This window comes from Hemitrygon akajei, chromosome 9 (genome assembly GCF_048418815.1).
Source record: "Hemitrygon akajei chromosome 9, sHemAka1.3, whole genome shotgun sequence".
Lineage (NCBI taxonomy): Eukaryota > Metazoa > Chordata > Chondrichthyes > Myliobatiformes > Dasyatidae > Hemitrygon > Hemitrygon akajei.
Window position 1 is genome coordinate 52,739,237 of NC_133132.1, and position 24,077 is coordinate 52,763,313.

At 38.0% G+C, this 24,077-nt stretch overlaps 1 protein-coding gene across 3 annotated transcripts in view; it reads left to right on the forward strand.

The window, feature by feature from the left end:
• zc3h6 (zinc finger CCCH-type containing 6) overlaps positions 1–14,050 on the forward strand; it is a 35,870-nt gene extending 21,820 nt beyond the window's left edge. For all 3 annotated transcript variants that reach the window (XM_073055988.1, XM_073055989.1, XM_073055990.1), the window contains exons 7-13: positions 3,469–3,597; positions 4,554–4,665; positions 5,711–5,820; positions 6,380–6,717; positions 7,745–8,367; positions 8,971–9,213; positions 11,556–14,050. In XM_073055988.1, coding sequence (XP_072912089.1) covers positions 3,469–3,597; positions 4,554–4,665; positions 5,711–5,820; positions 6,380–6,717; positions 7,745–8,367; positions 8,971–9,213; positions 11,556–13,042 — 3,042 coding nt within the window. In that variant the 3' untranslated portion in view covers positions 13,043–14,050. The remainder of the gene's footprint in view (positions 1–3,468; positions 3,598–4,553; positions 4,666–5,710; positions 5,821–6,379; positions 6,718–7,744; positions 8,368–8,970; positions 9,214–11,555) is intronic.
• Positions 14,051–24,077: the final 10,027 nt, after the last annotated feature.

Below are 24,077 nucleotides of genomic sequence, written 5' to 3' on the forward strand. Positions count from 1 at the left end.
CTTTGCCTTAAAAATTTTGGTCTTGTCAGCTAATGATTCAATCTGCTAATTCCTAACTGAAAACACAAAATCTTTTGCAGATTATTTTCAAATACTGAAGGCATAATTTTTGTTAATTAGATCAGTGTTCACTTTTACGACTTTTATTGTTGGATCATATGATATAGAACTGACCGTGAAAAGTCAAGTTGCATTTTTGTTGGGTCTTTAGTAGACCCATCTGATTAGTCACCGAGCCATCTAAATGTTTATTCAATTATTTATAGCATTTTCTTTGTATGTTTCTATTAAATTATTTTTTCAGAGTATGCGTTCTGCTGCTTTGGGGAAAAAGTCTTATTGAATTAAATTCTTTCTGACTGATCTTTTAAAATCTGTTACCATGTTTTAACAGAAAATGTAATAACTACTACTAAGCTGTAAAAATTCACTAATATACATTACATGGAGCAGTTGCCCTTGGAACAAAGTTTAGGAATTGTAGCTGTACATCATCCTTCAATCTGACTAAACCACCATTTACTAATGCGCTCAATGTTTTATCCCTCGTTACTCTGGCCCTTTAATTGAACGAGATTAATATTTTGCTAGCAAGCTCATTGTGTCATAGGCTATCAAACACCTTTTAAAAATCAGTTTCTCTACCCTTGTTTACTTCAAAATGTGTTAGTTAAATGTGTTCTTGGTTGACTTTGGTTTATCAGCTCATTCTTCTCCAAGTGTTAAGTAAATTTGTCTCATTGTGTTGATATTGCATTGTAAAAACATTTACAGTGGCATGCAAAAGTTTGGGCACCCCGGTCAAAATTTCTGTTACTATGAATGGTTAAGTGAGTAGAAGATGAACTGATCACCAAAAGTCATAAAGTTAAAGATGAAACATTCTTTTCAACATTTTAAGCAAGATTAGTGTATTATTTATGTTTTGTCCAATTTTAGAGTGGGGGAAAAAAAGGAAAGGAGCACCATGCACATGTTTGGGCACCCCAAGAGATTTGAGCTCTCAGATAACTTTTACCAAGGTCTCAAACCTTAATTAACTTGTTAGGGCTATGGCTTGTTCACAGTCATCGTTAGGAAAGGCCAGTTGATGCAAATTTCAAAGCTTTATAAATACCCTGACTCCTCAAACCTTGTCCCAACAATCAGCAGCCATGGGCTTCGCTAAGCAGCTACCTAGCACTCTGAAAATTAAAATAAATGATGCCCACAAAGGAGGAGAAGGCTATAAGAAGATAGCAAAGCGTTTTCAGGTAGCCATTTCCTCAATTCGTAATGTATTTAAGAAATGGCAGTTAACAGTCAAGTTGAGGTCTGGAAGACCAAGAAAACTTCCTGAGAAGAACTGTTCGTAGGATTGCTAGAAAGGCAAATCAGAACTCCTGTTTGACTGCAAAAGACCTTCAGGAAGATTTAGCAGACTTTGGATTGGTGGTGCACTGTTCTACTGTGTAACGACACCTGCACAAATATGACTTTCATGGATGAGTCATCAGAAGAAAACCTTTCTTGCGTCCTCACCGCAAAATTCAGCGTCAGAAGTTTGCAAAAGAACATCTAAACAAGCCCGATGCATTTTGGAAACAAGTACTGTGGACTGATTGAAGTTAAAATAGAACTTTTTGGCCCCAATGAGCAAATGTATGATTGGAGAAAAAAGGGTACAGAATTTCATGAAAAGAACACCTCTCCAACTGTTAAGCACAGGGGTGGATCGATCTTGCTTTGGGCTTGTGTTGCAGCCAGTGGCATGGGGAATATTTCACTGGTAGAGGGAAGAATGAATTCAATTAAATACCAGCAAATTCTGGAAGCAAACATCATACCGTCTGTAAATTTTTTAAAAAGCTGAAGATGAGAAGAGGATGGCTTCTACAACAAGATAATGATCCTAAACACTCTTCAAGATCCACAATGGACTACCTCAAGAGGTGCAAGCTGAAGGTTTTGTCACGGCCCTCACAGTCCCCCGACCTAAACATCATCGAAAATCTATGGATGGACCTCAAATGAGCAGTGCATGCAAGATGGCCCAAGAATCTCATAGAACTAAAAGCCATTTGCAAGGAAGAATGGGTGAAAATCCCCCAAACAAGAATTGAAAGACTCTTACCTGGCTACAGAAAGTGTTTAGAAGCTGTGATACTTGCCAAAGGGGGTGTTACTAAGTACTGACCATGCAGGGTGCCCAAACTTTTGCTTCGGGCCCTTTTCCTTTTTTGTTACTTTGAAACTATAAAAGATGGAAATAACAAAGTAATCTTGCTTAAAATATTAAAGAAATGTGTCATCTTTAACTTTATGCCTTTTGGAAATCAGGTCATTTTTTACTTGCTTAGCTATTCACAGCAACAGAAGTTTTGACTGGGGTGCCCAACTTTTGCATGCCACTGCATATTGAATAGTAATACAGGAGCCCTCGGGGATGCATATTGAGTCCCCTCCCTTACTCCCTGTATATCCATGACTGTATTGCCACCTACAGCTCCAATCTGCTAATTAAATTTGCCAATGACTCTACATTGATTAGCCTGATCTCAAACAATAACAAGGTGGCCAACAGGGAAGAAGACATCTCTGATACAGTGGTGTCAAGAAAACAACCTCTCCCTCGATGTCACAAAAACAAAGGAGCTGGTTGTGGGTTACAGGAGGAATGGAGACGGGCTAACTCCTATTGACGTCAATGGATCTGGGGTTGAGAGGATAAACAGCTTCAAGTTGCTCGACATCCACATCACCAAGGACATCACGTGGTCTGTTCACATCAGCTATGCGGTGAAAAAGGCACAACAGTGCCTCTTTCACCTCAGACGGTTGAGGAAGCTTGGTATGGATGCCCAAATCCTAAGAACTTCCATTAGGGGCACAATTGAGAGCATCCTCATCGGCTACATCACAGTCTGATATGGGAACTGTACCTCCCTTAATCGTAGGACTCTGCAGAGAGTGGTGTGGACAGCCCAGCACATCTGTAGTTGTGAACTTTCCATGATTCAGGACATTTACAAGGATAGGTGTGTAAAAAGGGCCCGTAGGATCATTGGGGACCCAAGCCATCCCAACCACAATCTATTCCAGCTGCTACGATCCAGGAAGCGGTACCGCAGCATAAAAGCCAGGACCAACAGGCTCCGGGGACAACTTCTTTCACCAGGCATTCAGACTGATGAACTCGTGCTGATTTGACTGTACTATATATTATGTTGACTGTTGTATTTATTATAAATTATTATAATTGCACATTTAGATAGAGACATGATATAAAGATTTTTACTTATGTCCAAAGTATGTAAGAAATAGTCAATTCAGTTATTTTAAATGAATGTAAAATTTTGCAATTATTTAAACAGTAACTTAATTTATTATAGATTGAGACTTCTGCTTCACCCTGTTGTTGAATACTTTGATTCAGAAGTAATAAACAAGGGGTGAAAATTGTCTTAAGCACTTTTGTTGATCTTGCAGGACGGTTATGGAAATGTGAATTTTGCCCGGAAAAAGAGGAAGAATCAAGATTTTTCATATCCTAGCACAGGTGAAAAGAATAGGAAAGGAGGCATATGCAAATATTTTCTGGAGGGCCGTTGTACCAGGGTATGTTTTCTTTACAAAATTTCTGGATGTTCTTGTAGATGGGTTTAATTAGAATAAATATAAAGCATATAGGAACCTCATTATCCTCCTCTTTACCCACTTAATCCTACAAAGGTAGATTCTTGTCTTGCATGATCATTACATTAAAAAAAATTTCAAACTTTGTTCATAACAAAATTTCATCATTGTGAATAGAAATATAATTTAAAGCATCCAGAGAAGATGAATGTTTTAGCATTCTACAATTGGCAATATAACTTGTTGAGTTAATAGCATCAATTGCAATATCCACTAAATGTTAAATTCCAAACTGTCAACTTTGTAATTTAAAGTAAGGAATTTTACACAGTATAGCAAGAGGAATGGTGCCATTAGAGGTTTGTTTATAAACTAAAACATTCGATGAGTTTAACTCTGTGTGACCTAGTTTCTGGAGTGGATAAAAATTGCATTTTAGAAATTCAGTTCTGTAGACAACACAATTTCCAGTTAATTTATGTAACATTGACTCACTTCGGAAGAACTGGCTGTTAAGTGTTTTGGAAGAGACAGGATCTCTCATACACCCATGTCATACTTTTTCATGTGTTGAATTTTTATAGCTGAGGATTAGTTTAAAACTCCTTAATAATGGCATTCTCTTATTAAAGAGAAGGGCTTCCTGATTGGTTTTCAATCTGACTCAATTTTAATACTGAAATATAACAATTCCAGAAGTGTTATCAAAATAAATGATTAGACTATAACTGGTGAAGAATAGATCAGAGTAATGGAGAATGGGGCTATGGGGGTTGTTAATGGTTCTGAATTATCATAATTACACTTTTAGAACAGCTCCTGTCTCAAATTTTCCTATATTTTTCAAATTTGTTATTTTTCTGATTGTCTAGTTTTCAGTCTTTTTTCAATCATTTCCAGCCATGACTTATGTATGTAATTTTGACTTTATAAAACAGGGGGATCAATGCAGATACAGTCATGATGTAGTCATACAAAAGAAGAAGGATATCTGCAAGTTCTATCTTAATGGATTTTGCACCAAGGGAGACAACTGCATTTTCATGCATGATATCCTTTTATCTCTGTATTGAATAAAATGTGATCCTATTCATTTTTTCTTATTTAGCTTCGTACTCTTAAATACCTGCTTTAACTAACTCAATAAGATAAATGTGTGCTGAAACTGAAGTTTATCATTTACTGTATTCCACATGCTTCATATTTTATTTGTATTTTGATACCCCTGCATTCCATTTGGAAATTGAATATACATTGGCTCTGAATTCCAAATTCTCAAAAAATGCAGTTTGAAATCATCTAGACAAATGTAAATCAGCGCTATGTGGGGTCATTATAACATTACATAACTGGATGTGTGATTTTTTTTTAAAAATCAAACCGGAAAGGTATGATGTTTTATGTATACACAGTAATTCATGGAGTAACAAACCTGCAAATAGGCCTAACCCATACATCAGTGGAGCAGCAACACATTACAGCAGCAGTGGAGGGAAGTGGGTGGTGGTTACATCTTAGAGGAGGCTGTGGGTCCTCCTCTAACTTTGGCTTCTTCAAGTAGGTGTCAAGATTTGACTGCCCTTGAGTTTCCTCTCATGAAGCAGTTCCCGGTAGCAGGAAATCATGTCAAGAACACCTCTGTCTTATTGCTTTGTTCCCAGTCAAGGTCGTTATCAATTAATTGGTCCATGATGTGTGTAATTGTGGTGATGCTCGTGCAGAGAAATATTGTGGTGAGGTGTCTTGCTCTTCTCCATCTGTGTCCTCAGGTTCACTGATTCTTGAAGTTCTTCATTATTAAGGCTCTCACCAGTTGTTTCAAATGAATTTTTGTCAATTTAAAAATTTCAGTTAACAATTGAATAGCCGTGATGCAACAATCAACGCAGTGCGGGGTGGTATTATGCAAGGTCTGAGTGTACTTAACAGATTTTTAAAAAAATTTATACTTTTAAAATGTAATTTCTGTAAACATATTTCATACCATTGTTCAATTTAGCTTTATTAATAGGCAAATTTACTTCAGGTACAAAAAATTCTCATTTTCTTATGTTCTGTTTCACTCAATTACATTCCTTAATGTATTTTAATGTACGTGAATATCCATGTAAATTCTACCATACAGGAGCAAAGTGCTATCAAGGTGATAACTGCAAGTTCTCACATGCTCCACTAACTGAAGAAACGAGGGAATTGTTAGATAAGGTTAGTGTCAATTTAAAAGCAAAATGTATCATAAATTGCCATTTCAGTTATTCAATGGTAATAACAATACTAAAGCTAGTCTCAGAACAGTTTTGATTTCTATTGCTGTCCTTATTTTCTGGTACTTGATTGAACACTAGAATAGTTAAGTATTATATTTTGTATTTGAATTGTCAGAGTGATTAAATACCAAACAGGATAGCAGAGAGTGGGGTAGAGAGAATCAATTCCATATTCAACTAAAATTTTTCAGCTAAAATTGAGTTGCTGATTCATTTACATTATCTACTTTAACTGTATTGTGGATAAGTTGAAAACTAATTCATTGTCTATTCCAAAGAGGTGCCTGTTTTATGTTTTTGTGGTTGTACATTATATACCCAGAAGGAATGATAGTAGTGGTTGAAGTTTTCCACTGCTGCTGCAATACCATTAATTTCTGGAGATATTTTTCTTAAATGTGTATTCTTAACCTAAGTTAACTGTTGGAAAAGTATGCTTATGTATTACATGCATGAACCCATGCCTGCATGACTAAATATTCACTGCATTTTGTCAGGTGCTGAACAATGAAAATGTAAATTATGATGACAACAAAGACCACAGCAATACCAATGACTTTGATCATTATGATTATGATTATGTATATCACGAAGATGATGACAAACTTGAAATAGAAGAGCTTAGAAAACAAGGCATTAGTCCTCTCCCAAAACCACCACCTGGGGTTGGTTTATTACCAACTCCTCCACAGCCACCAAACTTTTCTGGCCAATTACCAATGGGTCCACCTAACAACCAGCCACAACCGCCCTCTTCACCAGGGAGAAAGATTCCCTCCATCTTTGATATTGTTGTACAACCAACTGATGTTTTTGCTCATAAGATGGGACTGAGGTACGTATATTTTAAGATGTCAAAGCTTGAAATATAAGCCAATGATTTGGATCAAGAGTTTACAACTCTTACATTCTGGATATGTACACCTATTTGTATAGATGTTTAAGAGCTGTACAAAACTCTTCAGTTTATCATTTGTGTGTAATTGTTCGCATGAGTTAAAGGTATCCTCATTCCAATATGTGTTATCCAGCTTATTACCAAGATTAATACATTAGTGCTAGAAGTGGTTTTAGTTCATATTAATTCAGTTATTGATTTTGTATAGATATTAGCTAATTGGGAATTAAAATGCATTTTAACTTTGAAACAAAGTAGCAGGGAGCCCTGAAATAATGTTGCTTTTGAATATATTGGGGCTAATTCCTTTTTTACGTAATGCAAGATCAAAGTTGTTTACCTCAACTATTCTGTAGCTTTATTTAAAATATCAACCAATTGTTTTGTAGAGAAAATGTTCTGTAGTTTATATTAATGACTGATGTCATATTACCATATTTCATTCTATAAAATCTATCATGTGCAGTGTATATTTGTTTAGAAAACACTAGGCTTTAGAATTTAAATGCTGTAATGGAAGCACCTACCCTCATTGCTTGTTAAATTGTTCGTTGAGCAGTTTGAAATGATCAATTTTGGATATGGTTTGTTTTTATGTAAATTTCTTGTTTTCCCTCATCAAGTTGAAAAGCTGAGAAGTCACACAATTTGGGTATCCCGGTGTGCATTCATTTTAAAACTGCAGCAAATTATTTTCTGTGTATGAGCTTACAATTATATACTATCAGTGTATTTTTTTTAATGGGGTGGTGCTAAGTAAACTAGATTATTCTTGAGGATGCTGAAGAAAATATTTTTTTCAGAATAGATGTGATGCAATTGCTATAATCTACAAGAATGAAATATTAAGAAATTAGTGTGGTGGAAATGGATGGTAACAAAGATACTAATCAGTAGTTTAAATTGTTATCACTACTTGTTTCTGCGAAGAATGCTTTCTAATTGTTAAATCATTTTCTTCTAGGCCCCAGTTTTATAATAGCTCATCACCCACCCATGCTTCATTTGACGAAGACCAACCACCTCCCTCTCAGATGTATGGATCAGGTCCAGGTCCTGATCAAAACATGATGCCTCCGGGACCCAATGGGCCTCCAGATTCTCCAGGTGGTTTTGGTCCTTCTTGCCCTGCAGCTCCACATAATATGTCAGGTACACAAGGTATGCCTGGATCTATTGTACCACCAAATGTATCTGGACAGCAAGTTTTACAGGACCAAGCTGAAGCATCACTCCCTCCAGGACATCCAGGTTTGCCTCCTCCACCAGGATTTCCAGGTCCACCAATAAATCAGAGACCAAATGGAGCTCCAGGTCAGATGGGATTTCAGGGACCGATGATGAACATGCCCATGGAGCATCAGGTACCACCACCATCACAAAGTCAAGCTCACCCACAGTTTACATCTGATGGATCTCAACAAATGCAGCAAAAAGTTAGTTACCAGCAAGATATGACATACCAACAAGATGTGGCATATCAGCAAGACATCCCATACCAGCAAATCCAAAACCCTGGAGACTTCTATAGCTCTTATTATTCGCAGCCATCAATGCATAATGTAGAACAAGAAAATCATATGGGAGGTACGGTATAAATTGTTTCATAATTGAAAATGTTGTGTAAGCCTTTTTTCAGAATGTGTTGAGAGAGCAAAATGTTTTTGTATAAATCTGCTTTCAACTAAATACTGGGATTCTTTTACAGTTGAAACAAATTTTGCCATTGGGATAATTGCTCTAGCAAAAGTTATTAAAACAATTAGAATTTAATGTGATTTATTTTTGCTTTGAACTCCTGTGTTATGAAAGAGAGGGAATGAAGGTTTATGGTGAGAGCAGGTTCAGGTGGAGTATGAATAACATGGATGTTGTTGATGAATAGCATGTTCTTGTGTTCTATAATCTTTGCAATTTGATACATCTCTTTCAGCCCTTTAGGAAGGCGATTTAAGTTAAAGTAGTTTGTTCTTAATTCCGCATTGTGAGGGTGTGGTGCACCACTGTATAGAAGAAAGAATCCTATTTTCAAATTGCGTGCCTTCACTGCCTTGTAAACAAATATGAAGGCAACCAATTTTAACTATTAATCTGAATAATTTAACTGCAAAAGATGTTTGTACATAAAATAGTAATCCACTGGCAATGTCTTACTGACTTACAAAAACACTTGTTTTTAAAAATATGCAGATGGAGTATCAAATTCAGCATCTGAGCAGAGAGATCATCAGTCTTTCTTGGGCACAGATGATTCAAAAGAAAGTGACACTGAATCTGATGCCAGCAGTTCAACAGGTCGAAAGCCTACTGTTAATGTTCCAGACTTCCTTCCAGCCAAACAGAAAGCTCTATTTCTCAGAATTAAGCAAAAGCAGCAGGAAGAGGGAGGTTCTGACAATAAACAGTCACAGTTGCTACAGAACAGAGATGAAGGTTAGTATTAACAGATGCTGTTAACTTGAGTCTTTTGTTTATGATCAAGGGCCTTAATTTGATTTATTAAGCACTTAGGAAGGGAAGAACATTTGCATCTATCCAGCCTGACCTGAGTGCTGTTGATTCTTGTCTGTCCACTTACTTGTTCTAGTAAGAAACTGAGTTGAGTAGCTATTTGTAGATGGATGATAAATAATGGCCTGATGAGCAACATCTACATCTTGCAACTGAATTTGAACAATGATCTTATCTAAGGAATTTTAAAATTATTAGCATGCATCTCTACCTTAAACAGTTGAGTTGCACCCTCAACCCATTATCAGAGTATCAAAGATTCACATCCCTCTGAGTGATGAAATTTCTTGTTTGTCCTAAGTAGTGTACCATTTCAGCCAGGTTTTTAGCATCTTGGACCAGGGGAAATAATTTCTTAGCCTTTCACCCACTATCACTTGTTTACTGACTGCCTCATTCTTAATGATGGAGAATCTAGGGTATCCTCACTCTCTTCATGGGTTAATCCCCATGTTTCTGTGAATTTCTGTATTTCACTAGCAAGTACCTTGGGTAAGGAGACAATAAGTTTGCATCTTTTTCCATGTGTGATCTTTCAAAAGACCTGTACAATTAAAAGCAAGACTTCCACTTAGTAGCCCTAACACAGTGGGTAGTATTCCCACTTCTAAATTGCTGCCTGTCATTGCTACAAGTCTGAGAAATCTTGTCATAAATATCTAGACAGATATTCTAGTGCAGTATTGAAAATGATCTGCATAGACAGAAGTGTTAACTTTCAGATGTAACGTGATACTAAGATCCCAAGGTAGTATTACACGGAGGACAAAAGCAGTTATCTTTGTTGGCCTGGTCATTAATATTTATCTGATTCTTGCAAGTTTGTTATCACATTGCACTGTTTGGGATTGAGATATTGTTGTAGTGTAACCATATCTCAACCCCAATTACATTGTTCACTGGGTTTATCAGAATATCCTAAGGTAGTGGAAGGCACTATTTAAAAGCAACCATTTATAATATAAACCTGTATATTCACCAATATATTCCTTCTTTATTTGAAGGTTAACTTTGCTTCATGTACAAACACACCCAGATCTCTAACAATAGATATAATGATTTCTTCCCATTTCATCTCCTTCCCCCCCCCCCCCATTAAAATGCCATTTTATTTCTTCCAACTTGCTTAACAAGTCTGTTGTGCCATCCTCATAATTTCCCAGCTTTAGAAATGTAGAAAACCTACAGCACAATACAGGTCCTTCTGCCCACATTTGTATGAAGATACTTGATAAATGTATATTGTTTCAATGTAGGTAGTTAATCTTTATAGCCAACAGGACTAAAAGCTTACCAACCTGAAAAGTATGGCTTCTACAACCTTCTGTCCTTTCCATAGGCTTTGTATATGATAATGTCTTCTAACCCCAAGGACTCTTGATTTGTGAAACAATACTGTGAGGTATCTTATTACTGCTGCCGGATCCCGCTCCATCTACTTTTATGGTTACAACATTCTAAAATTGAAAAATATTTTAGTGGGTGACACAGGCACAGATAGTGGAGCTGTTGTCTAGGCTCCAGCTGTTGCATTTATTACCTCCAAAAATACTAGGTCTGTTTTAGAATCTGAGAGTGAAGGATTCTGATATCTCTGTACTGGGATCATCAATTCCAGTGGAACTGGATAATTAATTTTTAGTCCCAGTAATTTCTGTTGCTATTTTTAAATTTATTTTGTTCGTCACTCAATTTACCTCTTCCCAGTTTTTAAGATTTTTTTTTGTTGTCTCTAGTAAAGGTACATGCAAAATATTTGTTTTGACATTTCAGCCATAAATTACATAAATTACTTGGAGTACTGTGTTATGATCTAGTATAAAGAAAAGATTTAAAGGCATGAGGCATGAAGTGATGCAGAACTGAAAGTTTGTAACTATTTTACAAGGGTTCTTCTTGAAGAGGTGGAAAGTTAACCTAATAAAAACATTTAAAGGAGTGGAAAGATTTCTGCCTTCAAGACAGAAATTCAAGATGTTGTGTTTATGATTTCTTATTTAGCTACAATACTGTTAAATTTGCTGTACTAAAATCTTTATTCATTTTGATTCTATTGGTATGAGCATTTATGCACAAGTACAACATTTGGCTGTTTAACTGTTGCCTTTGTTATGATCCTCCTTGTGGCTGCGTTTGGAGCAGCATTATCAAGTTCAAAAGTGGCAGAGTTATTCTAAATTGCTGCTTGTATATTTTTTTTGGTATGGGTTAATCATAAGTATTTGAAGCTTCCTAGTAGAATTTCTCTTTCTAAATCATTTCAGATGAGACTGTAAATTGGTATTCGAGTGATGAAGAGGAGGATGGCAGCAGTGTAAAATCTATATTGAAAACACTGAAGAAACAAAGTGAGATTATGAAGAACCAACAGCTTCCTACAGCAGAACAATCATCTTACATTTACATGGATCCAAGACTTGGGAAAGATAAGACCTCTGAAAATAAACACACAGATCTTCGATCAAGACCTGATCTGCGTCAGGGTAAGGCAGAAGTCAAGAAATCTTCAGAAGTCTCTGCTGATCCAAGATTAGCAAGAGATCCAAGGAAAATTAAAGTACATGAGAATACCAGTGTAAGTTTGTCTGTCAGTGAGAGTCCCAAACAGGAGTCTCATCCTATATCAAACAAGCAACAAGGGCTGGATGATGATGAAGACACAGAACGAGAACTGAGGGAAAAAGCTGCCATAATACCTTTAGAGACTATTCCTGGTGCAACCTTGCGGGATCCACGCTGTCAGCTGAAGCAGTTTAGCCACATCAAGATGGACATAACTCTGTCTAAACCTAACTTTGCAAAACTTGTTATTTGGACACCTGAAGATCTCCTTCCCCTACCTTTGCCAAAACCAGATCCGGTGTCTTCAATAAATTTGCCTCTCCCTCCACTAATAGCCAATCAACGCCTGAATAGAGCTATGAGTATTACAAGTGACTCTCGACAAATTGCTGACCCACGGTTGTCTGCACGGTCTAAGGAGAATAGTGCAATAAAAGGTACAGAGAAGAATGTGGACGTGAGGGCTTCCTCTGAAAGACCTTTAGACCCACGATTACAAAAGTCGTCAGATCCTAGACTGCAGAAAAACAACACCGACACTGCTACAAGAGAATCCCATTCTACACGAGTAGATCCTCGCTTATCGAAAGCAAGTAGCAGTTTAACACAAGTTTCTGTTAAGATAGATCAGACCACACTTCCTCCATATGCTCCCAAATTATCTGCAGGTGGCATTGGGATTGGATCCCCAAGCACTTTGCTCAGCGGCATTAGTCTTTATGATCCACGGACGCAGACTTCTCAAAGTCTAGTGACTTCAGTTTTAACTACACAAGCAGATTCCTCTAAGGAAGGAGAGCAAGTAAAAAAACTTAATGTGCTTAAAGATCCCATAAAACCAGAAATTGTTCAGTCTGATACATCATCATTGCATAAATCTTCAGTGGTGCAGGAAAGCACTGGTGCAGAGGATATAACTGATGTTGGTCCAGAGAAATCAGACATATACAGATCACAGTCAAAGACGGGAGCTGTCCAAGCATCTACTGCCTCTGCTCCTGCGGTGCATAACCTACCAATCCAGGCTTTAGCTGGCCTTATCAGACCACAGTACAGTGACCCAAGACAAACTAAACATTCTGGACCTTCTAACCAAGCGGAGGAAGATGATTTAAGCAGTAAAAAGGGTAAAAAACCACTGAAGGAAATGTTCAAGACTTTCGATCCAACAGCATCACCCTTCTGTTAGCATCCAATTTTAGTTCTGAAAGACTGATGTTCAGTGTGTATATTGTAGCTTGTCCTGGTTCTTAACTTATTTGGCTTGTTGATAGTGTTTTATTTATTTTTTTACGATGTACAGTCTGTTTAACTGTTCAAAGAAATGCATGCAGAGGCACATGCCAGGCTGTGCGCTAATTTTCTTTTGGTCTGAGTACGTAAGAACTACATTTTGAATGAGTTATTTTTTATGATATATATATATACTGTATGTATAGAGAGAATATACCTGTGACCACATTTAAACTTCTTCCCGGTGAAGTAATTGTTTTTCCGTGTACTGAAATTGCTTAAAACCTATTGTACAGTTCTTGCATTCTAAGTTATTTCCTGCTTGGGTATTGTGTGATTATGTATTATCGAAGTAGTACACTGAAAAAAAATGTGTATTGTTTTTAGTACCTTAAGTAATTACTTTTTTTTGTTTTCAGAGTTAATCTTAAAAGAAAAATGACTGCCACTTTTATATTGTATAGTTAAATAGTACCACTTCAGTGATGGTATATTTAGTCAAAGTCCTAACCAATTTGTTTCATTGTTTATTAATGCTGTCATGCTCGCACTGCAATTTTTAAGTTGCTTTGAAGTTTTGTCACAAGTGTGGAACCATAACAGTTACACTGTTCAAATATTGCACTGTACATCTTAAAGTACTTCAATTTAATTTTGTTTAGCTAATCATCTGTTTTTAAATTGAAAAATCAACCTGAATCATGTCATAATTTACTGAAAATCAATGTACACAATCTATAAAACATTAGTGAGAATCTTTTTATTTGATCTAGAATAAATCTGAAATTTGAACAGCTACTCATCCATGCAATACAAGGAGCTAATGGTGGATTATTGTGCATTAATAAAAGTTTATGAACTTGTTATGTATGGCACCGTATTTTCATATTGAGCTACTGAGAGCTTTATAAACAAAGCCTAATGTAAAAGTTTTTGTACAAATGTATTAAAACCTTTTAATGTATCTTTTGTATCTGATTATTAATTATGTAGTGTTAAGTAGTCTTCAGTTTAACTCATCTATATCTTAATACTGATATGTAACCAAACTGCACACTTTACTAAGATAATTATTGTATTAGTCTTGGTGGAGATGCTGTTCTCTCTGGAAAATGATGATGGGAACCATTCTTTTTGAAAAGCAATTTTCAAAACTCATCTACTTTTTATAATCACTGAGGCTGAGTGGAGATATGATTAAGATTTATAAGATTGAGAGGCATAGATTGAAAGATATTTTCTGTCTACTCTAGGGTTGAGATGTCTAATTCCAGAGGGTTTGCATTTAAGGTGAGGGTTAATTTCAAGGGAGATGTGTGGGGCAGGTGTTTATATATATATATATATATATATACACACACACTCACTCACTCACTCACTCACTCACTCACTCACTCACTCACTCTGGGTATTGTATAGGCATAAGATATTCGTTGGCATTTAATTGGTTCAGCACAACATTCTGGGGCAAAGGGCCTGTTCCTGTGCTGTACTGCTCTATCTCCATTAATTGGTTAGCTGTTCATTACTGAATATTCTTTAATTTTTTTGTGAATGTTGTAAGTCTTTTAATGTACAGTGCCTATAAAAAGTATTCACCTCCCTTGGAAGTTTTCATGTTTTATTGTTGTGCAACATTAAATCACAGTGGATTTAATTTGGCTTTTTGACACTGATCAACAGAAAAAGACTCTCGTGTCAAAGTGAAAACACATCTCTACAAAGTGATTGAAATAATTACAGTTATAAAACAATAATTGATTGCAATAAGTATTCAACCCCCCCCCCCTTTAATATGACGCACTAAATCATCACTGGTCCACCCAACTGGTGCAGAAGTCACAATCAATTAAATGGAGATCGGTTTTTGGATACCTGTGTACTGTCAAGGCATTTCTTTAATTGTAGTAAAAATACACCTGCATCAGGAAGGTCCAACTGCTGGTGAGTCAGTATCCTGGCAAAAACTACACCATGAAGACAAAGGGAACATTTCAAGAAACTCCGTGAAAAGGTTATTGAAAAGCACAAGTCAGGAGATGGATACAAGACAATTTCCCAAGTTACTGAATATCCCTTGGAGTTAAGCCAATCATAAAGAAATGGAAAGAATATGGCATCGCTGTAATCTGCCTGGAAAATCTACCTCAAAAACTGAATGACTATTCAAGGGGACTAGTGAGGGAGGCCAACAAGAGACCTATGACAATTGGGGAGGAGTTACAAGCTTCAGTGGCTGAGATGGGAGAGACTACGCAACCAACAACTGTCACAGCTTTATGGGAGAGTGGCAAAGAGAAAGTCATGGTGGGGGGGGGGGTCTCATGAAATCTGGCTAGAGTTTGCCAGAAGGCATGCGAGTATTACCTTTCTCAACCACGTTCTTCTACCTTCACCCTGTAACTTTTGACGCCCTGACTACCCAAGAACCTATTAACCTTTTCTTTAAATATACTCAATGACTTGGCCCTCTCCAATACCAGTATATCTTTTCTTCAATAGGGGCCCAAAACTGCTAACAATACTCCAAGTGTAGTCTGACCAATGCTTTTTAAAGACTGAGCATCACATCCTTTCTCCTATATTCTCTTCCTCTGAAAATGAATGCTAACTTTGCATTTGCTTTCCTGAACACTAGCTCAACCTGTACCTTTTCAGGATCCTGCACAAAGACTCTCAAATCTCTTTGCAACTCTGAGTTTCCCACTTAGAAAATTAAGCCTTTATTCTTTCTGCCAATGTGCATGACTATGCACTTCCCTGTACTATATTCCATCTGCCACTTCTTTGCCCATTTCCCCAATCTGTCAAAGTCCTCCTGCTAACTCCCTGCTTCCTAAACACTACCTGCCCCTCCACCTATCTTTATATCATAGGCAAGCTTGGCCGTAATGCCATCAATTCTGTCATTCAGATGTTGACATATATCCGAAAAGAAGTGGTCCCAAAAGCAACCTTGATGAACACCACTTGTCACCAACAGCTAACCAGAATAGGCCCTCTTTATTCTGAATCTTTGCCTGAGAGTCATCCAAACTTTTATCCATGTTAGTATCTTTCCTGTACTACAATGGGCTCATGTGCAGCACCTTGTCAAATGCCTTCTGACAATCCAAATAAACAACATTCACTGACAATCCTGACTTTTAGTTCCTCAAAGAATTCCAACCAGATTTGTCAGGTAAGATTCCCCTTTAAGGTGACTTTTGCCTACTTTATCATGTGCCTCTAAGTACCCAAAACCACATCCTTAATAATGGACTCCAACATCTTCCCAACCACTGAAGTCAGGCTACCTGGCCTATAAATTTCCTTTCTTTGCCTCTCTCCCTTGGAGGAGTAGAGTGATATGAGGGGTTTTGACTATGAGGAGAGATTGAGTCACCTGGAACTGTACTCACTGGAATTCAGAAGGATGAGAAATTGTATAGAAACATAAAATTATGAAAGGGATATATAAGACAGAGGCAGAAAAGTTGTTTCCACTGGTAGGTGAGACTAGAACATAGCCTTAAGATTGGCGGGAGTAAATCCAGTATGGCGATGAGGAGGAACTGCTTTTCTCAGTGAGTGTGAATCTGGAATTATCTCCCCACTGAACCAGTGGAGGCTACCTCAGTAAATATATTTAAGACAAGGTTGGGTAGATTTTTGCATAGTAGAGGAATTAAGGGTTATGGGGAAAGTGCAGGTAGGTGGAGATGAGTCCATGGTCAGATTAGCCATGATCTTATTGAATGACAGAGCAGGCTTGATGGGCCGGATGGCCTACTCCTCCTCCTATTTATATTCTTATGACATTTGCAATTATCCAGTTCTCTGGAACCATCTTGTAATCTAGTGATTCTTGAAAGATCACTACTACTGCTTCAATCATCTTTTCAGCTACCTTTTCAAAATGCTGGGTTGTAGTCCACCTGGTCCAGATTTACCTTCAGACCTTTCAGCTTCCCAAGCACCTTTTCCATAATAATAGTGACACTCATTTCTGCCATATAACACTCAAATTTCATGCATACTGTTGGTTTTCTTTCAGAATAATGAGATACAGTTACAGTATTTTCACCTGTGCTGGCATGTGGCCAAGTGGTTAAGGCATTGGTCTAGTGACCTGAAGATCGCTAGTTCAAGCCTTGGCTGAGGCTGCGTGTGTGCCTTGAGCTCTTGGACAACATTGGTGGCGTGGAAAGGGGAGACTTGCAGCATAGGCAACTGCCGGTCTTCCATAAAAAAAACCTTGCCCAGGAAAGTTTCCAAGGCGCAAATCCATGGTCTATCGAGACTAAAGCACACGTGGCCTATCGAGGCCTACGCACACATTTTCACCTATTCCTCTCCATCACTTCCCAAGGAATCTTCACCCTCCCTCCCCATCACTTTCCAAGGAATCTTCACCCCTCCCTCTCGATTTCCCATATAATCTCCATACCCAACCCCCAACTCTTCCAACTCCTTTAATACTTCCTGGGACACTTGGATCCCCCAGACATCCCTCCCCAAGGATTTCACTTTTTCCACTAATCACCTCCTAGCTTATCGCTTCATCTCCTCCTCCCCCTTCTCTACCCACCTTCACCTTACCCAGTTTCACTAATCACCTGACAGCTTGTTGGGGTCATTTACTGTGTCTGGTGCTTCTGGTGTGGCTTCCTGTGTATCAGTGAGACCCAACGTAGATTGGAAGACCACTTCACTGAACATCTCCACTCCATCCACCAGAATGAACAGGATCTCCCAGTGGCCACCCAATTTAATTCCATTTCCCATTCCCATTCTACTATGGCCTCCTCCACTGTCCTGATAAGGCCACACTTAGGTTTGAGTAACAACACCTTGTATACCATTTGGGTAGCCTCCAACCTGATGGCATGAACATCGATTTCTCAAACTTCTGGTAATGCCCCCAACCACCACTGCCATTCCCCCCCCCACCAGTTCCCATCCTCTTTTACCCCCTCACATCTTTTGTGCCTGCCCATCACCTCCCTCTGGTGCTCCTCCACCCTTTTTCTTTCTTCCATGACCCTCTGTCTCTTTCATCAACTTCCCAGCTCTTTACTTCATCCCTTCCCCTCCAGGTTTCACCTATAACCTGGAGTATCTCCCTCCCCCTCCCCCCACCACCTTTTAAATCCACTCCTCAGCATTTTTTCTCCAGTCCTACTGAAGGGTTTTGGCCCAAAACATTGACTGTACCTTTTTCCATAGATGCTGACTGGCCTGCTGAGTTGTTCCAGCATTTGCAGATTTTCTCCTGTTTGTTATTTGTCTACCCCATTTCTTTCCAGACCTGACAAAAGGTCTCGGATTAAAATGATAACTGTTTATTCCCCTCTGTAGATGCTACCTGACTTGCTAAATTTCATCAGGATTTTATGTGTGTTAAACCAGTACGGCTTCCTGCTGTTCAGCTAATTATGAAACCAATTAGCATCTCTGCCTGGATCCCATGCAATCTAAGCTTCTTGACTAGCCTGTTGAAATTTGTATGGACAATGTCTTGTGCCCTACCTTCAACCAATCTCTAAAAGATCTGTCAAATGTAATTTTCCATGAACAAAGCTGTGCTTACCATCCCTATTCAAACTTTGTCTGGCCAATGCTGATAGATCCTATCCCACAGAATTCACTCCTGTTGCTTAAGCACTATTGATGTTAAACTCACTGGCCTGTAGTTCCCTGGCTTCAGTTTGCTGCTTTTAAATAACAGTACAACATTAGCTACCCCTAGTCTTCAAGCATTTCATTTCATAGGTGAAGCAAATATCTGTGTAAGAGTCTCCACACTTTCTTCCCTAGCTTCCCACAAGATCCAAGGTTCAAGGAACTGGAGGTTCATCCAACCTAATTAGCTTTAAAGCCACCAATATCTCCTCGGTAATTTGCATGCGGTCCAAGATATCATTACTTATTTCCTTCAATTCTTTAGCAAACATAATTTCTCTTCAGTAAAATCTGGAGAAAACTGTTCATTAAAAATCTCATCCATTTCTCCACAGATAGATGACCATGTTGATCTTTACAGGTCCTATTTCCTTCCTAGCCAATCTTTTAATAAACTTATAAAACCTCTTGGTGTTATCCTTAACTCTGCCTGCCAGATCCATCTCATATTTTTTTGTAACTTCCTTATTTCTCTCAAGTGTACTTTTACATTCATCATTGAGGTATTCACTTGCTCCTGATTGCCTAATTCCTCTGTATTAAGTCAAGTTATTCTCATTTAACTATATGTATGTATATAACCATATGACGTATATAGAACCGAGACAATGTTCTCTAAACCAGGGTGTAAAGCACAGTAGGACACATAACACACATTACACATGATGACTTATGAAGGCAAGGATAACATCTACAGATGAATCACATTTAAATAACAAACTAAAGTGCATTAATATTAAATATTGTTAACATGCAGAACAGATTAACCAAGTGACACTTTGAATATGATGCGGCAGGGAGTTCAGAAACTTAATAGGCTGGGGAAAGAAACTGTTTCTCATTCTAACCATTCTTGTTTTTATGCATCGGAGTCTCCTGCCTAATGGTAGAAAGTCAATGAGGATGCTGGATGGATGTGTGGGATCCTTAATAATACTAAGGGCCCTTTATTTGCAGCACTCCTGATAAATGTCCCCACTGAATGGTTGGAAGATCCCATATGATCCCCTCAGCTGTGATCACAGTCTTTTTTAGGGACTTCTGGTCTGATGCTCGGCTGTTCCCATACATTTTTTAAAAAACAATATTTTTATTGAATTTTACATATATTTCACATATACAAAAAAACAATAATAATTAAACTAAATAGTGAGACATGTCCTCATGTTTTTCACAATCACCTTGATGTCCAAGAAACTCCAATAAAGGTTTCTACACATTTTCAAATTCTTCTGCCCTTCCCCTGGTTAGGTAAGTCAGTCTCTCCAATATAATACAAGATGCCATCTCCTTCACCCTTACATGTATCGAAGGTATATCCATTTTTCTCCAAGATAAAGCTATCATCCTCCTGGCCTGTAGGAGTACAAAGTCAATTAAAGTTCACTGTTTTGGACTAACAGTAAAGTTCTTTGAATATATACCCAGTATACACATTTTACTTGGTGAGGTACCTTTACTCCTACAATCTCAGATATAGTCTGAACAACTGTTTTCCAGTATTTTTAAAATTTTGGACAGTCCCATACACAGTGAAACAGAGTACCCATTTCTTCCAAACATTTACCACAAGTGTCCAGATGTCAGGGGTCCAACAGTTCAGTTTGACTGGGGTAATGTAAATTCTCATTAACCATTTATATTGTAATAGCTTCATTCCTGTATTAATCGATTGTTTTTGGGCTTTTAAGCGTGCCATTTCCCATTCAGTTTCTTGTATGTCCTCTTGAACATCCAGCCTCCATGCCTCCAGACTGTCAATGGTGGACTCCTTATCATATGACATCAAAGCTGTATAGAATAAAGAAATCCAACTCCTCCCCTTTAGGTTTAGAAGAGTAAGATTTTCAAGATGTGATAGTGGTGGTTCAGATATTAAATGCTTATATTTTGATAGTATGAAATGTCTCAGTTGCAAATATTTAAAAAAGTGTTTTTAGGAATATGGTATGTCTGACATAATTGATCAAACGTAATAAGATTACCATTCATATAAAGGTCCTCTATTTTCTGCACACCTTTGTCTGCCCAGATTCTGAAACCACCATCTGCTCTTCCTGCCTTGAAGTATGTACTGCCCCATACTGGGGAGAAGCAGGAGATGGGAGGAGTATCTTTAATATGCTGATGTCAATAGTATTTTTGAGGAAAGGGTTCTCGGTTGTTCTGTTCAGATTTCTCGGGTCTGCAGAGTATAGGTAGAGCTATAATGGGAGGTTTGGTACTGATGCCTGTTCAATATTCACCCAGGCTGGAAGGGCCTCCATTGAGAAATAAAACATTGCAGAACGTAACTGAGCAGACCAATAACACCATTTCAGGTTTGGGAGCCGTGGTGATGCACCATCAATAACTCTCGGAGACGTGAGGCGAGATGTAGGCTTTTATTGGCTGGAAGAAAGAACAAGCAGCAATTGACCACCACACTACATCCTGGAGACTGAGACCGGGGCTGTGTCTCCAATCGCCTTTATACCAGGGTCCGTGGGAGGAGCCACAGGAGCAATCAGCAGGGGGGGCGTGTCCAGACAGGTATATGTAGTTCACCACACGTGGCCCTCCCCTTTCATAAGGCAGGTGTAACAGCCCAAGTCTCAGTCTAGATTTTTTATTATTCCAAATGAATTTACTAACAATACTATTAAGCTTATCAAAAAAATGATTTTGGTAGTGGGAGAGGAAGTGATCGAAAGAGGTATAGAAATTTTGGTGATATATTAATTTTGATCATGTTTATACGGGCAGTCATTGATATGGGCATTGTTATCCATCCATCCAACATCTCTTTCACTTAGTCCACTAGTGGGTCATAGTTTGTTGGGACGATCGTTTTAATTTAAGGGGTAATTTTGACACCGAGGTAGGTAAATCCTTACTTTGCATTTATAAATGGGGTTTTTATGACTGGTTTCAGTCTTTCTTCTTTGTTCAAAAATAGTATTGATAATTTTGAGTTGTTAATGTTATAACCAGAGAACTGCCCAAACAATTCAATCTGTTGCATTAAGTTTGGAATATTGATGGATAAATTTGTTTAAAAAAGAATCATGTTGTCAGCATATAAGGATATTCTATGTTCCTGTTCTCTTAGCTGGATGCCCGACTGGCCTGTTTGCATTCTTATTGCCACAGCCAGGGGTTCTATGGCCAGTATAAACAACATCGGTGGCAAAGGACATCCCTGGCGAGTAGATCACTCCAAGGTGACTGGTTTAGAAACTATACTATTTGTTAAGACACTGGCTATTGGGTTTGTATATAAAATCTGAATCTATTTACGGAAGTTCTTTCCAAATCCAAATCTAGGCAATACACTAACACTGATACAGGACTTTGTGATATGGTGCAACTCAAACTACCTGCGTCTCAATATCACCAAGACCAAGGAGATGGTGGTGGACTTTAGGAGATCTAGGCCTCATATGGAGCCAGTGATCATTAATGGAGAATGTGTGGAGCAGGTTAAGACCTACAAGTATCTGGGAGTACAGTTAGACGAGAAGCTAGACTGGACTGCCAACACAGATGCCTTGTGCAGGAAGGCACAGAGTCGACTGTACTACCTTAGAAGGTTGGCGTCATTCAATGTCTGTAGTGAGATGCTGAAGATGTTCTATAGGTCAGTTGTGGAGAGCGCCCTCTTCTTTGTGGTGGCGTGTTGGGGAGGAAGCATTAAGAAGAGGGACGCCTCACGTCTTAATAAGCTGGTAAGGAAGGCGGGCTCTGTCGTGGGCGAAGTACTGGAGAGTTTAACATCGGTAGCTGAGCGAAGGGCGCTCAGTAGGCTACGGTCAATTATGGAAAACTCTGAACATCCTCTACATAGCACCATCCAGAGACAGAGAAGCAGTTTCAGGGACAGGTTACTATCGATGCAATGCTCCTCAGACAGGATGAAGAGGTCAATACTCCCCAATGCCATTAGGCTTTACAATTCAACCGCCAGGACTTAAGAACTTTTTAAAAGCTATTATTAATGCTTTTTGAGATAGTGATTTAGATGCATATCATATTTTTTACTGAGTTAAGTATTGTATGTAATTAGTTTTGCTACAACAAGTGTATGGGACATTGGAAAAAAAGTTGAATTTCCCCATGGGGATGAATAAAGTATCTATCTATCTATCTATCTATCTAAATAAATATGGCCATTCTATTCTATCGAAGGCCTGCCAAGCATCCAGTGATAATACTGCTGTATCTTTGGTGTCAAATTTTTCATGAATTATGTTAAGAACTCTTCTAATATGGAATCCTTGGGTTTTTGCACAAAACCATTCTGATCATTATGAACTAGATGTGGGATACAAAGATCCAATCTTCTTGCTAAGGCTTTACAAAGTATTTTTGTGTCCGATCCAATTAGCCTTATCAGTCTAAATGAGGCACATTCTGTAGGAGGTTTGCCTGGTTTCAAGATCAGCGTCATCATTGCCAGCCTTAAAGAGGGTGGGAGAGTTTTATTCCGGTAAGATTCATCATACATATTTAAGAGTGGGACTAGTAATTATTCTTGAAGTGTTTTGTAGAATTCAATTGATACTCCATCAGGCCCTGGCATTTTACCACTGTTAGTATTTTGGATAGCCTGTGATAACTCTTCAATTGTTAAACCTCTATCTAACTCCTTTTTTGCATCTTCTGTCAGTGTCTGGAATTGAAACTGATCAAGAAATATGTCCCGTTCTTCTGAAGATTGGGGGCATTCTGATCTATATAAATGTTCATAAGATTCTCTAAAACTGTTATTAATTTCCAATGGGTCTACTGCTAGGTTTCCTGAAGAGGTTACTATACTGTTAATTGCTCTATCAGACTGTATTTTTTTAATTCTCCATGCCAAGTTTCCCAGTTTTTTCTCCTTGATCATAATAAGATTGCTTCAGACACATTAAACTTTTTGCAGCTTTATCAGCAGATAATTTATTATATTTGGCTCTCAAAAGTAGCAGATCTTTTTTTGTTTTTCCAAAGTTTATTTTTTGTTGTTTGGACTTGGAGCTTGTATAACTGATGATTTCTCCTCTAATATATGCCTTGAACACCTCCCATCTCGTGCTGGCACTAGTCTGATCTGTATATAACTCAAAATAACTACTGTATCTATCCTAGCTCCCACAAATTTAATAAAGTCTGGGTTTTTAGCCATCTCACCTGAAATTGCCAGTTAGGGGGACTGTGAATAAATTTCTCTATATGAACATTTAAAGAAATAGCAGCATGGTCGCTTATTACTATGCTATCATACCAGCAACTTTTAATCTTTGATAAGAGCTCTCCTGAGACAAGAACATAATCAATACGAGAATGAGATTTACATATACTTG